The following is a 17205-nucleotide window of genomic DNA, read 5'->3' on the forward strand; positions in this document are numbered from 1 at the left end:
TCCTTGTAAAACATGTCAGCGTAGAGGTGTGGGTACATTTTCTATTTGTCTGGCTACTTCAGGTACTTGTGGAAAACACTGATTCGGAATGGTGGGGCAGCAGGTAGCCGCGCGGGTAAGAGCATTGGGCCAGTAACCGAAAGGTCGCTGGTTCAATATCCCCGAGCCCACTATGTGAAAAATCTGTAAGAGTGTCTGCCAAATGTCTAAAATGTAAATGTGGGTCAGGTCATTTCTGTCTGTATTACAGAAGAAACTATGGCTTTTATAGTTGCAGAATCAAGACACATTTTTGCAAAAGCGTTGGTCATGTTTTCCAGTTTTCCAGACTTAAAGCTTGCCTGTCTGTCAACATCAGGCTTTTTCTTGTTACTGAAAGAGCAAATACTTGATAACACAGTACATGCACTCTCACAACACACCGTACCCATATAAAACAGGAATCACACATGGCAACAAGCACACATGGCAACAAGCACACATGGCAACAAGCACACATGGCAACAAGCACACACACGTACCGTGAAGACAGTGGCAAAGATGGCGTAGACCAGCAGAGCTTGGACGTTGTCTGTGGCCACCTGCTGTTGGGGTGTTGGGGAGGTACCAGTCTGGTCGGTCAGATTCGTCCTGTGGTCCACGTAGAGCCACCACAGAACCCCGGTCCCACCTGAAACACACAGTTCATTTGGCTCCCTGATTTTCATACTGCTACTACTTCTTATTGAGCTCCCTACAATGATTATCCGGAGAGCAGTTGAAAAAACACATTATCCGGAGAGCAGTTGTAAAACACATTATCCGGAGAGCAGTTGTAAAACACATTATCCGGAGAGCAGTTGTAAAACACATTATCCGGAGAGCAGTTGTAAAACACATTATCCGGAGCAGTTGTAAAACACATTATTATTATTATTATTATCCGGAGCAGTTGTAAAACACATTATCCGGAGCAGTTGTAAAACACATTATCCGGAGAGCAGTTGTAAATCACATTATCCGGAGAGCAGTTGAAAAACCACATTATCCGTAGCAGTTGTAAAACACATTATCCGGAGAGCAGTTGTAAAACATTATCCGTAGATGGTAATTCCTCACTGCAGGGACAATGGATTGTGAGGAGAGAGGCTCATTCTGGTCCATGCTCAGTTTTTGCAGTGTGTTTTTGCAAGCAATCTAATTTTGTGAGGTAAAATTTATTTGAACTCACATTTCACAATCTGACCTAATGGTTGGTGACCTTTTAGGCTTTACAATAGAAATGTGCTATAATACATGTTTCTTCATACATTTTTAAGCACTACAGAATGAAGAGATGTTTGAGAGCCAAATGAACAGGAAGATTACCTATAGAGCCCAGAACCACGAGGGCGGTGAGGATCCAGACCAGCACGACAGAGATGTAGCGAATCACCACCATCAGGATTATGGAGAGGACTACAGACAGAGGAGGATATAAATAAAATAAATGAAATGATGCCATTGTCATGACAAAAATTCCCTCATTATTGTATAACGGCTGTATTTATTGAAACATAAGGCATAATTGTGTGATGTTTCATGTACATTTAAGGGGTGGGGGGTGGCACGACTACTTCTTTTGGATGCCAGCGCTCTACAGTGCAACCTTCTTACCTCCATTTAGGAGCACCAGTGCGCCTAGAAAGAAAATCACCCAGGTGATAATTGTTGCAATAATTAGGCTACTTCACGGCACTGCAGCCCGAGTGCAGATTCATGACTGTCATGCTTGCACCATTACTACAAAGAAAACAGCTTGTTACCTCAAATATTCTCCATTGTGCTCCTACATTTCTACGTGTGCTCCTAAATCGTTCTCCTAAATTTCTGTGTGCTCCTAAATGTTTCTACTTAAAACATTTTTTTAAACGGTCAGCGTAGAGCCCTGGATGCCGTCAGCTCTCCTGGAGACATTTCCTGTTATAATTTCCTGACCCTGTCCCAGGAAACACAACTTTCTAGGTGGAGAGCAGAGGCCTCTTTGGCACAATTAAATCAGGCAATTATACAGAGAGAGAAGTCATTTAGGATATACACTATAATGCTTAACGAGGCTACACAGACAGCTAGAACATAAAATGCCACTTTAGGATGTACAGTACCTAGAGCCAGCACGCACAGGCCCATGATGATCTCCTTGCTGGCCATCACCCCGGCGATGACCCTGTGCAGCATGCTGTTGTCACTGACGAAGGTGACGAAGGCCTCAGCGAACTGGGCATAGCAGGAGATGTCCACGGGGGTGCAGCGGTGGAACACCGGGAGAGAATTACTGCACAAGGGCAGAGGATGAGGAAATGATATCATCAGCATAGTCTCGCTAGTGTCATTATATTTACTCGCTGTCGACTCGACAAAAAAGGAGCGTACCTTGGTGGCACGGGGAGTTTGGGGCACTTTTTGGATCTCTCTCCGTGGCTTGGATACTTGGAGACTGGGATGTCGTACGAGCAGAGCTCCGACCCTATGTAAAGAGGAGAAATGGGAAATAAACATTGTGTAAGTCATTCATCCACACTGTGGAAATGACCAATGAATACATGCATAAAGTACGGATGAGAGCAGGAGGAACGCTCACCGTTTTGCAGTGCAAACTTTTTGACGTCAGTGTACGTCTTGAGCTCTATGTCTGGACACCTGGACACACAGAGAGCCATGGACTTGATCTTCCTGTTCAGGATGTCAATGTTGCAAGGGTCTAGGAAGAAGACATACCTGGAAAAGGACATAGAACAGGACTCCAATGAGGATGGAAGTAGAGAAACATCCTGAAAAGAGAGCGAGATGGAGTGCATCTGTCAATGGGACATGCTCCTTGAAGGAAGCCAAGGGCCCAAGTCAAGTCTGACAGAACTAAACATCTGCACATTTGAGTAACATCCTTGAATGTTCTCTTCCATCTTGCAATACAATAAATTGCACATTTTCCTAAGTATATTTTCATAGTAGACTTTGTGATGTAGGTTGAGTAAAATGTGATGTGGGACACAGCTTATCAAACAGTCAAATCTCTGTAGCCAAAACGCCCCTGCTGCCCCTCACTCAAAACGTCAATGGGCATACCAGCCCAGCTTATGAAACAAAGCCCATTGTCTCATTGAAACTGTTCCTCGAGACTGCTAGAATGGAAACTTACTGGACTAGCAGCTCAAAAAAAAGTTGAATCGTGTTTGAATAATTTATTCGAATATATTCAAAAAAAAAAAAAAGAACACGGGCGTGAATTAATGCAGAACACTGCTGCACTCAGGCTGCATGTGAAATGGCACCCTATAACCTCGTGCACTATTATTGACACCAGCTCTGGTCAAATAGAGTGCACTATATAGAGAATAGGGTGCCATTTCAGACCCGCATCAGTCTTTTCTGACCACAGGTAACAAGAAGTGAGTATAGTAAGAGTTAGAGTAAAGTGTCTTACAGTAACACCCTGTGCTAGCAAGCTAATTAAGCAATAAGGCACGAGGGGATGTGGTATATGGCCAATATACCACGGCTAAGGGCTGTTCTATCACACGACAACACAGAGTGCCTGGATACAACCCGTAGAAATGGTATATTGGCCATATACCACAAACCCCTGAGGTGCCTTATTGCTATTATAAACCGATTACCAACGTAATTAGAGCAGTAAAAATGTAATGTTTTGTCATACCCGTGGTAAATCAGCATTCAGGGCTCGAACCCCACAGTTTATAATCCTCTAACCGACTGATCTCACTGGTTAACCCATCAACAAAACAAATGAGCATCCAGGCTTTAACAGGCATCAGATGAGCAAGAAAGTATAAGTGGCAAACTGGATTACCAAATTATGAAATCCGTGTTTGTGCACCGGTAATGTTAAATGGCGCGTGTTAAACTACCACAAAAAGGCTTGTCGATTGTGGGGAGGAAGGGGGAGAGATTTAGCCTGTTTAAATCACACTGAACAATGGCGAAGGCCACATTCTGTCTGGTTTAACCAGGCTAGGAGAGAGGAGTCATAACCTGCTGAGCCTACATTGTCATGGGGTGGACAGCTCAACCAAAACATTGTTATTACTTTGCAATTACATGATAGGCTAATAACTGGTAAGCACCCATCTCGAGATGTTCCACATTTCCAACGCAACTTACTTGTTGTCGGTCTGATCCCGGCCACTAAGCTCGACCCCCTCGATCTTGCTATTCTTCTGACCGCAGGTGTTACCGTAGCTGTCGTAGCCAGAGATGAGCCTGGATGCAGCTCCCGTGGAAATGGAGAAACCAGCGATACAGGCCTACAGGGGAAGCAGCTTCCATTAATAACGATATCGTCACCATTATGACAATGCACCAAATAAAATATTGGGGTAGCACTGAACTATGCTGGTAAATACAATAATCAGTATGTAGTGCTTTTGCTTTAAAAAAAACAGAAGGTTGTCTCCCACAATGCTTCTGTTCCAAATTCAAGTTGCAGTTGGTGAGGACAGAGAGGAAGAGGCAAAGCGAGGGGGACCCAAAGTCTGTCTTCTCCAGCATGTAACTTGTGTCAAATGTCATTAACAAAAAATGTTATGGCTTATTTGCTACATGTCTTATTTGCTCGAATATACGTTTTGTAATAATTAGGTTGTTATGAATGTACTTTAAAATGTGGCCACGTTACATCCCGGCAACTATTAAGAGTCGTGTCTGGTAGTCACTAATTAACACGGACAAAGTCATAAACCCTGCCTATTTCTACAATTTATCTTCTTCAAATGTGATTTTAAACCTCATCCTTAACCACACTGCTAACCTTATGCCCAACCCTAATCCTTAAATTAAGAACGAAATACAAATGTTTTGTCTTCATTAATTTTTACGATACACTTTGTGGCTGTGGTAACTTGTGCCCATTCACACGCGTATCTGCCCCCTCATTGGCTAGAATGGTCCCACCTGATCTTGCCTCCTCTTGACTGCTTTCCATTTTTGAAGACATGTATTTTCATTAGAGCCGCCACTGGAGTATCTGGTCAATATAATGGATAATCTGAGGTGAGGAGCAACTGAAAAAAATGGCCAGTCGACTGCAGTCGAAAGTTCATGACTTTTGATGACATGGTTGTTGTAAAAGTCATGCAGTCTACATGCAGTCCCAAATCGGACACTTTTTATAATAACGTGACCAGGGTTAACGTCTTGACAAAAGCGATCCGCTCGAACGCGCCCATGGTCACCTACAAAGAAACCACAGTCAAACTCACCATTCCGATACAGAACAATGCGAATATGATGAGCCATGGAATATCCGTGCAGCTTCGATCCTCCAATGGTTTCCACTCGCGCTGCTTTAGCTAACAAATAAAAATGACAAACAATCAAAAATGGTCATCTGTGAACACCTGGTGCATGCGCGAAACTGTTTTAACCTGGCGTGCTTTCTAAAAAAACAACAACAACCTCAAAATCAGTTTCACACACAGCAACTACTGTACTGTAATTGAGTAAATCATTTACTTTCACCCAAATGAACACGCAAGCGTCTTTTATACACGGAAGTAGCCCGTTGTTTAAAACGTAAGCAACTATGGCTAACTACATATAGTACAGACAACGCCTCGAAAGATCTGCAGTCGACAACAACGTGTACGTAGCTAAATGGATATCCCAAACAGATAATGTTAGCAACTTATCTGGCAAATCCAAAAATGTCTAGCTAGTTAGTTAGTTTTGTCTTAAATATTCCGAACCCCGATTACCTCTGAACTGCCACAGCATCCCATTGTTAACAGGCGATTTATGGAGTGACTGGAACTCCCAAAACACAACAATCGTTTAAGTTTCAAGTGCCCGCCTCACTTCCTTGCCTGTATATTACACTGCGCTTCTAAACAGATTAGTTGTTTAGCAAACTCTTCCCCTCAGCTGCATCCATGGCCTCTATTTATAATATGGAATATTTCGCAAGGATGTATATGTATATCCTACTTTTTTTACTGCAGGAAGAGTTAAACTTTCCTTGTGACCGAGGCGGAAGTGTCGCTGCAATCACACGTTTTTTATAATATTATTTTGTGGCACTGGATACTCTTTCACTGTCGGCTTTTCGTTGGACGCAATGGTACCCCCACTGAAAACCCATATACATTAAAACTGTGAAAACCCCAAAGAGCTTATTACAGACATTCCACTTATGGAAATACATGTTTCTATTCAAATTCATGTTCTTTTGACATGAATACAAGTTGCAGAATTTGCTAACGGCTTTAAATAAAACTTTTTTTTTTGTTAATGTTAGGGTGTTGGTGGACACAGACTTTTGTTATCCAATAAACAAATGTGCTTTTGTTTATTTTGGCCAATAAAATCGTTCAGCTACTACAGGGCATAACAAAAGCACCATAAACTTCCACCAGAACCTCAGTGACAATGACACTGACCATCCAGAGCCATTTGTAATGAGCATATCAAAGTCAACTGACAATTCAGTGTGAAAGGGAATTCTAATCCCACTGCCCTGAGTGATGACAGCATCTCATGATTTCATTCTGAAGCATAACACTAATCGCTGATGATTCACACAGAAACATCGCCTGGTTGCTGTCTCCGTTCTGCTATTAGATAGAATGTTCATATTTGAAGATTTCCGAAAGGCCAATCTCTTTGGCAAATGGCAGGAATGTCAAGGAGTGGAATGTTAGCTAAAAAGACTGGTATCCAGACTAAAACAAACATGGTGACATTTTTTTTCATTTACAACTGAGACCTGGCCAAGATAAAGCAAAGCAGTGCAACACAAACAACAACACATAGAATAAACAAACGTACAGTCGATAACACAATAGAAAATGATATACAGCGTCTGCAAATGAGGTAAGATTAGGGAGGTAAGGCAATAAATAGGCCGTAGTGGGGAAGTAATTCCAATTTAGCAATTAAACACTGGAGTGATAGATGTGCATCAGATTAATGTGCAAGTAGAGATACTGGGGTGCAAAGGAGCAAAAAAATAAATAACAATATGAGGTAGTTGGATAGGCTATTTACCGATGGGCTATGTACAGGTGCAATGATCTGTGAGCTGCTCTGACTGCTGATGCTTGAAGTTAGTGAGGGAGATATGAGTCTCCAGCTTTAGTGATTTTTTGCAATGGTGGGTAGTATATGGGGCTTTGGTGACAAAACTGATGGCACTGTGATCGACTGCATCCAATTTGCTGAGTAGAGTGAATAAACACTTCAATTTATCAACCTCTTATTCACAGATCTAGAACAGCATAGGTTGTTTCGATTTAGAAAAACAAAACACAACCAATGTATAAAAATATTATACCAATGATCTCTTTGGCCAGGATGTCAATAAGAGTTGGCTACATTTATGAGATTGTGGGTCTGTTTCCCATAATTATTTTAAAATGAATATTTAAAAAAAATGTAATAAAAAAAGTACTTTTAATTCTATATGATAAAAAAACTATATAAATTTGAGTGAATTTAGGATTCTTATTGGTATGTTTATTCTCATAAACTGTACACTGTAAAGTTATTCTGAGAGAGAATAATTGACAGGTTGTATAGCAAAGTATAGCGCTTTTCCAGATGCTCAAAGCTCTGATCCTGTCACTTGTTAAATCCACTTCAATCAGTGTTGATGAATGGGAGGAGACAAGTTATATAATTATTTTTAATGGAGACAGTTGAGACATGGATTGTGTATGCGTTCCATTCAGAGGGTGAATAGGCAAGACACAAGATTTAAGTGCCTTTGAACAGTGTATGGTAGGTAGTAGGTGCCTGGCACACTGGATTGAGTGTATCAAGAACTGCAATGCTGCTGGATTTTTCATTCTCAACAGTTTCCTGTGTGTATCAATGGTCCACTCCCCAAAGGACATCCAGCTAACTTGACACAACTGTGGGAAGCATTGGGCCGCTGCGAGCATGGTGCAAGGGAGCAGAACAGGGCGGGGCTAAAGTTGGGGAAAGCTGAACTTTATTCGAATCCTCTGCGATTTTGCGACACGAGTGACAAATCGAAGCTCACCATAGCAGAAGACAGAGGGCACAAACATGTCACTGAAAAATACCGTCGGCTGCAACTGTGTTAAAACCCGGTTTCAAAAAGTGTACAGTAAGTGTATATTTTGCATTTGTGAAATGATTTTGATGTGATGTGAAAGTAGAGGGCTTTATGTTTCTACAACCGTACTGCATTTGGCTTTTTTTGGCTTCCAGAGCCAATTCACCTCAAAACAGAACATGCAAGGTCCTTGGACTATAAGGACTAACGTTAGGTTCCCTTAGTCCATTACTGGGCTAACATACTCCCGGTATGAGCCGTAATAAAATGTACCTCTGCCCCGTGATGGTTGTTATGTCAGCCACGGTTCTTAGTGAATAATCAGAAAAGCTGTCTACGAACTGTTCATAATCATCTCTAAGGATAATGACAACATCAAATCAAATCATGAACACAGGCTACTTTATGAAGGCTATCCGGAATTCCCTTTGGTGTCCCCACACAGTCAGATATCTTGCGAAAAAGCTGAGACGACATTAACTTGATGAGTTCCCTGAAACTGCACAGTGCTACAATTACATAGCAATGTTGTGACATTGCAGCAGAAAGGCTTCTGTAGCGGTCGTGGCCACGATTCTGTTTCGAACCACAGGATCGCAGCAAACATCTCTGAAACGGGACTCCAACGCTCGAGCAGGCACCTGCACTGACACCGTGATCCGAACCACGGGTCTATGTTTCTTCAAAAGTGGAATAGATAACAGACATTATAGCGTTTTCACATGCATGTCTTCTTCATGCATATTGTTTATCTTCTGATATAAAGTTATGTATTGGAGCAATTGGTGTGTTGCAATTTTTTAAAACTTTGTATGCCCTACTCGTGTGTGTCTGTGTGTGAGTGTATTAATTAGTTTACTAACACACACGTGTGGAAGCATTGCTTAGGCATGTTCATCCATTTTGTTATCCGTTTTCTCCCCTCTTTTGTATATACTCTCTGTGCCAACTACCAAAGAGTTTACGACACACTCTCTCTCTCACACTCTCTCTCTCTCACACACTCTCTCTCTCGCTCCCTCTCTCACACACTCTCGCTCCCTCTCTCTCTCCCCCCTGTTCTCACACACACACACTCTCTCTCTCTCACACACTCTCGCTCCCTCTCTCTCTCCCCCCTGCTCTCTCTCACACACACACACACACACACACACACACACACACACACACACACACACACACACACACACACACACACACACACACACACACACACACACACACACACACACACACACACACTCTCGCTCCCTCTCCTTGTCTCACACTAATGCACACCATTAGAAATCACTTGTCAGCCACCTATCCTAGTGTTTCCCCTATATTCAATTAGCAGTATTTTTTTACATATATAATTTTGGGGATAGTAAAACGTATTCTGTGTCAATTTAAATGACTAATGTCAGATATAAATGACGTAGAAAAGATAAAGGAGCTATATACAGTTGAAGTTGGAAGTTTACATACACCGTAAGCAAATACATTTCAACTCGTTTCTTCACAATTCCTGACATTTAATCCTAGTAAATATTCCCTGTTTTAGGTCAGTTAGGTTCACAACTTTATTTTAAGAATGTTAAATGTCAGAATAATAGTAGAGAGAATGATTTATGTCAGCTTTTGTTTCTTTCATCACATTCCCAATGGGTCAGAAGTTTACATACACTCAATTAGTATTTGGTAGCATTGCCTTTAAATTGTTTAACTTGGGTCAAACGTTTCGGGTAGACTTCCACAAGCTTCCCACAATAACTTGGGTGAATTTTGGCCCATTCCTCGTGACAGAGCTGGTGTAACGGAGTCAGTTATGTAGGCCTCCTTGCTCAAAACACACATTTTCAGTTCTGCCCACAAATTTTCGATAGGTTTGAGGTCAGAGCTTTGTGATGGTCACTTCCAATACCTTGACTTTGTTGTCCTCAAGCCATTTTGCCACAACTTTGGAAGTGTGCTTGGGGACATTGTCCATTTGGAAGATCCATTTGCGATTAAGCTTTAACTTCCTTACTGATGTCTTGAGATGTTGCTTCTTCAGCTTGCAAGCTCTTTTTTCCCCAAACATAACGATGGTCATTATGGTCAAACAGTTCTATTTTTGTTTCATCAGACTAGAGGACATTTCTCCAAAAAGTACGATCTTTGTCCCCATGTGCAGTTGCAAAGCGTAGTCTGGCTTTTTTATGGCGGTTTTTGAGCTGTGGCTTCTTCCTTGCTGAGTGGCCTTTCAGGATATGTTGATATTGGATTTGTTTTACTGTGGATATAGATACTTTTGTACCCGTTTCCTCCAGCATCTTCACAAGGTCCTTTGCTGTTGTTCTGGGATTGATTTGCACTTTTCGCACCAAAGTACGTTAATATCTAGGAGACAGAATGCGTCTCCTTCCTGAGCAGTGTGACGGCTGCGTGGCCGCATGGTGTTTACACTTGCCTACTATTGTTTGTACAGATGAACGCGGTACCTTCAGGTGTTTGGATATTGCTCCCAAGGATGAACCAGACTTGTGGAGGTCTGCAATTTTTTTTCTGAGGTCTTGGCTTATTTATTTTGATTTTCCCATGATGTCAAGCAAAGAGGCACTGAGTTTGAAGGTAGGCCTTGAAATACATCCACAAGTACACCTCCAATTGACTCAAATGATGTTAATTAGCCTATCAGAAGCTTCTAAAGCCATGCCATCATTTTCTGGAATTTTCCAAGCTGTTTAAAGGCACGGTCAACTTAGTGTATGTAGACTTCCAACCCACTGGAATTGTGGTACAGTGAATTATAAGTTAAATAATCTGTCTGTAAACAAATGTTGGAAAAAATATCTGTGTCATGCACGAAGTAGATGTCCTAACCGACTTTCCAAAACTATAGTTTGTAACAAGAAATTTGTGGAGTTGTTGAAAAACCCATTTTAATGACTCCAACCTAAGTGTATGTAAACTTCTGACTTCAACTGTATGTTTTAATAAGATAATATTTGATAACTAACATCCACCAAAATAAAAACTATACAGTCAGGGAGAATCTAAAATTCCAAAAATGTCATGGCATGGGGTCCCCATTGATTTTGCTAAAGTTTGAGTCTCTCAGATGGCTTATGTGATGTTCTTATGCTATTGCAAAATGTTTAGAATTACAGGAAATCAGCTTTAAAACTGCAATTTTTTCTCTCAGCCCCATGAGAAAATGTATAGAATTGCAGGAAACTAGGTTTGAAAGTAACTGTAAAGTGAAAACCCCACTTTTAAAAGTTAATATTCTGTTAACTCATACAAAAATGTTGTTGACTAGTCCTATACTTGTTTTGTGGTCAAAGCATGCATTTGAGAAAAATTACTTCAAAAACCTCACATCAAACTTTTTTAAAAAGTTTGCTATTTCTTCAGAGTATCCTGTAATACCCCTTAACATTAAAACCAGTAGCTAGTGACAGCGCTTACATCATCCACATATTCCTATGGAAAACTCCCGATGGCGCGTGAAGCTGGAAGTATTTTAATTTGAAGCGTGCCATATTGCTGAATGGGGCTGAACGGCACCAAAGCATCACTAAGGATCATGGTGAAAGTGTCCGTAACTAGCAAAGTATCACAGTTGATGTGGTCGTTTTCATCCTGCTTGAGACAGTCAACCCAATGCTGCTCGATGTGACATCGGTGTGAATACCAAGTGCAAAGAGCGTGCATGAGGGTGCGAGCTCTCTCGTAGCCTGCCCACCCGTGATTGGTCTGTGTCAGCACGTGGTCCTGTAGTCGTCAGAATAATCATTATTTAATTAATTATCTCGGTTTGTAGCAAACTTTGAAGCAACTCATCATGGTGATCGAATAAACACATATTAGAGCCCAAAACAGCTGTCTAAAAAAAATGTTGGGCCGTGCTGACGATCATAATTACATAGGCTTTCTAGGGCAAACCAGGGCTTTTGGCACCGCTAGGTTGTACGCAGTTGCTGACCAGCGGAGCTCGTGACTTCAAACTCCAGACCGGACACTGGGGTCCTGGTAATTAGCGGTATAGAGGAGGATGAGCGAGCCAATCAGCATTCTACTTGCATTAATATTTTTTATGACCGGTATAGTCCACACCATTCTGTTGTTGGGATATGCCCACACCATTCCAACACAGAAAAGCTGCTTTTTAACTTAGTTTTCATTCCAAAAAATGGGAATTATTTCACTCTTATTGTAAGTAAGTATATGTCATAATTCATAGAAATCTGGAAACACTGGGAAGTTACTTTAAAAAAGCACTATTTTGTCTCTAAGGCAAAGAGGAGGGACCCCCCACACTAACCATGCCACCGCTGCATACAAAATCATTGTGTGTGATTTCATTAGTGCGATTCAGATTTGTTCATTATGTGTGGTGGTGCTGCAGCAGATGTTGGTCAACTTAGTGTATATATGTATGTGAGCTTTGTGGGAATATGTGTGTGTGGAGAGGAGGGGTAGGGTGGGCTTATCCAAAACTCCTGCTGTCGCTTTAATCCCACTGGCGTGTGTGTGTTTACGGGCCCACACACACGCTGAGACAGTACACACACGCAAAACACACAGTATTTAGTATGTCAGTGTGTCAGAGGGTTTTTAAACACCCCCCTTTCAGTCAAGGCCTACCTGTCAATCATGGAGTAGGAATAGCCAGGCTAAAACCACTTACCCAATACATACCTGATTGTATTAGAGTGTTGGGAGTCAAAATAAGGTTATTTATTTTGGAAGGGTATCTTGTATGGACATTGACTGACCATCATGATCAACAAAGTAAAAGCACATGACATGATGTATTGGTCTTGATCTCTACTGATGAGTGGGCAAGTTCGTTTTGCATGGCCCGGTGTCCCCTGTGTGGAGATTTAATTTAAGGATTTAATTTAAGGATCAATGAAATGGTCTAATCAATCAATCATTTTAGGAGGTGTGATATTTGGCCAATATGCCACTAGTGCCTGGATACAGCCCTTAGACGTGGTACATTGGCAATATACCACAAACACCTGAGGTGCCTTACTGCTATTATAAACTAGTTACCAATGTAATTAGAGCAGTAAAAAAATACATGTTTTGTCATACCCATGGTATAGGGTCCGTTATAAATTGGGTGGTTCGAGCCCTGCATGCTGATTGGCACACAGCCGTGGTATATCAGACCGTATACCACGGGTGTGACAAAACATTTATTTTTACTGCTCTATTTACATTGGTAACTAGTTTAAAATAGCAATAAGGCACCTCGGGGGTTTGTGGTATGGCCAATAAACCACGGCTAAGGGCTGCGTCCAGGCACTCTGCGATGCGTTGTGCGTAAGAACAGCCCTAGCTGTATGTCGTATATTGGCCACATACCCACATAATGTACACGAGAACTCAACTTCTTGGTTGACAGATAAACTTTCCAATAGCAAGGAAGGAGGCGGGACTTCAATATCTTCTCGGAGAGAGGTTCGTGGACATCTGCGCTTGGTTGGTCCTGAAAATATGTATCGGCTTCGGGCATCTCAGTACAATCTACCTGCTGCAATCGTTCGTGTCTTCGATTAAAAAAACGCCTAGCCGTTATGTAAACATATGCACCGAAGCCATCGACCAGTGATAACGAACAGCTTTAGATTACTTATCTTTTAGGCGTGTACTGTACCGTAATGGATAAGGAAAATGTAGCTATCTAGCCAAATTGCTAACACAGAGGACCCAACACCAAACCTTCGTATGGAGATTAAAACGGTTATCATCAATCTAATCTTTCAACGGGGGACATTCAACCGTTTTGGGATTTATTCACTCAAGGAGCCGGTGTGAATCCACACAGCTACAGGTAAATGGTTAGCCAGGTTTGACAAAATGCTGTTGTGAAAATGAAACCTAGAAGCTAACTTAATGTTACTGTAGCTTTGCAGGCTAAAGGTGGTATCCAAACGTTAGCTGGCTAGGTAGCTCAAACGCTCAGGTGTTGCCACCAAGCTAGCACAGTGTCCAAGCTAGCGAGCTAGAAGTTAGCCACCAGAAATGGCTAACTGGCTTGCAAAATATCTACTCCATCCCGTACCACTTTAGCGAGCTACATTCTACAGGGGGGGCTTTAGCTAGTCATAGACTAGTAACGCTAGTCAATTCATAGTTCGCTAATGTTCCCATAACCGACTTTCACCGGTTGACAGTAACGTTAATGTCTGTATTTTCGGGGCTAAGTTGTTGAATCGGAGTCAACGTCCATACAGCCAACCATGCCTCGCTCGATATGAGTCGAACTCCTATTTATTACGCTAACCTGTAACGAGTGTGGTTTAGTGTGTCATCTCGATTCGAGCAAGGCCGGGCCGTCAGAACACATCGGGCTGTGCCGCTGCGTCGACCCCAGTTTTGAAGGTATCTTTTCTCAACCTAGACAAGAGAGTGAGTTCGGGGATGAGTTTTGAGGCCTATACAGAAGAGTGACAGAGTGGAACCGCAGCGATACACACCCAAAAAAATATTACAGGCGGAATGGGGTTTGTCAAAGAGAATGAGAAAGGGTTCAAATCATAACGCTTTTTTTTTTCACTGAACGTGACCGCAAACTAACCTTTTCGATCGATTGACGATGCTTCGGTATTACAGATTTAGTATAAAGGTAGAATTGTATATAGCCTACCTGACCATTTTTAGATTATCCAACCATTTGTCAGACTACATGAATGATGTCCCCCCATAATGTCAAATCACATGCTGCACTAAGGCCTATCCCTTGGCAGACCAGACACCAACCTGTAGTTTTGGGTGAGGGTGTTGACTAGCCCTAGCAGCACATGCCTGCATAGCTTGTGTGGTAACACTTGACAGGTGATCCTGTTGAGGACTGAACACATGATTGTCAGCTATTTAGATGGTGTGTTCATGCAGGCAGGGTCCACCTTGAAACCTGTGAAGTTTGCAGGATGAAGAGTGGGTGGCGAATAAGATGCAAATGAGCAGTGAGGTCACATTAAGATCCTCCCTGTAAAGGACGGACAGGATAATTCAGAGAGGGAATATAGAAGGTACATGAATCAAACAAAAGGAGATGATGAGAGGAAGCTATTCACGAGTATTTGGTTTCCACTAGCAGTCAGATTCCACATGTGTCTTAATTTAAGGTCGGGGTTAAGCATAATGTTAGCAGTGGGGTTAGGTTTAAAATATAATTTGAAGAAGATAAATTGTAGGAATGGGTGGGGTTTATGACTATGGATATAGAAGCTAATGACTTCCCTACAGCTCTGCTCATGTGTCGAACAAAAGGAAAATGGGACACATCTGATCCTCACCTCCGTTCTGATGAATGGGGACTGAATGATACACTCTCAGGGAGAGACCTCTCTGCCGCCTCATCGATCATGATACTCACGCAGAGTCCATGCAGAGTCTATTTTAATGCAAATGTATGCACTCCTCCGCTGTCCCCTGGTCCAGGAGAAGTTGTTAGTGGTGGTGATTTTAAATGTATTACGGTAACCAGGTTTTCATCCAACCCTTTTTATGCGAGTGAAGTACATGTTGGATAAAACATGTCACTACAGGCCTGATGGGAACAGCAAATTTGTCTGTAAACTTTCCAAATGCCGACCAAAACAAAATATCATTTTGTGTAGGTCAAATTAATTATGTACGAAATGGCGGTGGAAATACATTTACGCAGAACTATTCATATATTTACATTTACATTTAAGTCATTTAGCAGACGCTCTTATCCAGAGCGACTTACAAATTGGTGCATTCACCTTATGACATCCAGTGGAACAGCCACTTTACAATAGTGCATCTAAATCTTTTAAGGGGGGGGGGGTGAGAAGGATTACTTTAGCCTATCCTAGGTATTCCTTAAAGAGGTGGGGTTTCAGGTGTCTCCGGAAGGTGGTGATTGACTCCTCTGTCCTGGTGTCGTGAGGGAGTTTGTTCCACCATTGGGGGCCAGAGCAGCGAACAGTTTTGACTGGGCTGAGCGGGAACTGTACTTCCTCAGTGGTAGGGAGGCGAGCAGGCCAGAGGTGGATGAACGCAGTGCCCTTGTTTGGGTGTAGGGCCTGATCAGAGCCTGGAGGTACTGAGGTGCCGTTCCCCTCACAGCTCTGTAGGCAAGCACCATGGTCTTGTAGCGGATGCGAGCTTCAACTGGAAGCCAGTGGAGAGAGCGGAGGAGCGGGGTGACGTGAGAGAACTTGGGAAGGTTGAACACCAGACGGGCTGCGGCGTTCTGGATGAGTTGTAGGGGTTTAATGGCACAGGCAGGGAGCCCAGCCAACAGCGAGTTGCAGTAATCCAGACGGGAGATGACAAGTGCCTGGATTAGGACCTGCGCCGCTTCCTGTGTGAGGCAGGGTCGTACTCTGCGGATGTTGTAGAGCATGAACCTACAGGAACAGGCCACCGCCTTGATGTTAGTTGAGAACGACAGGGTGTTGTCCAGGATCACGCCAAGGTTCTTAGCGCTCTGGGAGGAGGACACAATGGAGTTGTCAACCGTGATGGCGAGATCATGGAACGGGCAGTCCTTCCCGGGAGGAAGAGCAGCTCCGTCTTGCCGAGTTTCAGCTTGAGGTGGTGATCCGTCATCCACACTGATATGTCTGCCAGACATGCAGAGATGCGATTCGCCACCTGGTCATCAGAAGGGGGAAAGGAGAAGATTAATTGTGTGTCGTCTGCATAGCAATGATAGGAGAGACCATGTGAGGTTATGACAGAGCCAAGTGACTTGGTGTATAGCGAGAATAGGAGAGGGCCTAGAACAGAGCCCTGGGGACACCAGTGGTGAGAGCGCGTGGTGAGGAGACAGATTCTCGCCACGCCACCTGGTAGGAGCGACCTGTCAGGTAGGACGCAATCCAAGCGTGGGCCGCGCCGGAGATGCCCAACTCGGAGAGGGTGGAGAGGAGGATCTGATGGTTCACAGTATCGAAGGCAGCCGATAGGTCTAGAAGGAATGAGAGCAGAGGAGAGAGAGTTAGCTTTAGCAGTGCGGAGCGCCTCCGTGATACAGAGAAGAGCAGTCTCAGTTGAATGACTAGTCTTGAAACCTGACTGATTTGGATCAAGAAGGTCATTCTGAGAGAGATATCCATCATATGGAAGTAAATCTGGAGTCACGTGGTGATATTTTGTTTGATCCTCCTGCTAGGACTCGGGGAAGAATGCAGTTTATT

The 17205-nt window shown here is 42.8% G+C and overlaps 2 protein-coding genes across 5 annotated transcripts in view; one reads left to right on the forward strand and one right to left on the reverse strand.

Annotated features, from left to right (window-relative positions):
- LOC118395439 (choline transporter-like protein 1) overlaps window positions 1–6015 on the reverse strand; it is a 65476-nt gene extending 59461 nt beyond the window's left edge. Inside the window, exons 1-8 of one of the 4 annotated variants that reach the window (XM_052464598.1) lie at window positions 5733–6015; window positions 5238–5327; window positions 4141–4283; window positions 2600–2736; window positions 2392–2485; window positions 2124–2293; window positions 1348–1437; window positions 522–670 (exon numbers count right to left, since the gene is read on the reverse strand). In XM_052464598.1, the coding sequence (XP_052320558.1) occupies window positions 522–670; window positions 1348–1437; window positions 2124–2293; window positions 2392–2485; window positions 2600–2736; window positions 4141–4283; window positions 5238–5327; window positions 5733–5756 (897 nt within the window). In that variant the 5' untranslated portion in view covers window positions 5757–6015. The remainder of the gene's footprint in view (window positions 1–521; window positions 671–1347; window positions 1438–2123; window positions 2294–2391; window positions 2486–2599; window positions 2737–4140; window positions 4284–5237; window positions 5328–5732) is intronic. The other 3 variants (XM_052464595.1, XM_052464594.1, XM_052464597.1) reach the window with 3 other exon arrangements.
- Window positions 6016–13441: 7426 nt separating this feature from the next.
- Window positions 13442–17205, forward strand: part of LOC118395533 (palmitoyltransferase ZDHHC5-A-like) — a 43134-nt gene continuing 39370 nt past the window's right edge. The window contains 1 exon segment of the mRNA XM_052464601.1: window positions 13442–13862. The gene's annotated coding sequence lies outside the window, so the exon portion shown is untranslated.

This window comes from Oncorhynchus keta, chromosome 16 (assembly GCF_023373465.1).
Source record: "Oncorhynchus keta strain PuntledgeMale-10-30-2019 chromosome 16, Oket_V2, whole genome shotgun sequence".
Taxonomy (NCBI): Eukaryota; Metazoa; Chordata; class Actinopteri; order Salmoniformes; family Salmonidae; genus Oncorhynchus; species Oncorhynchus keta.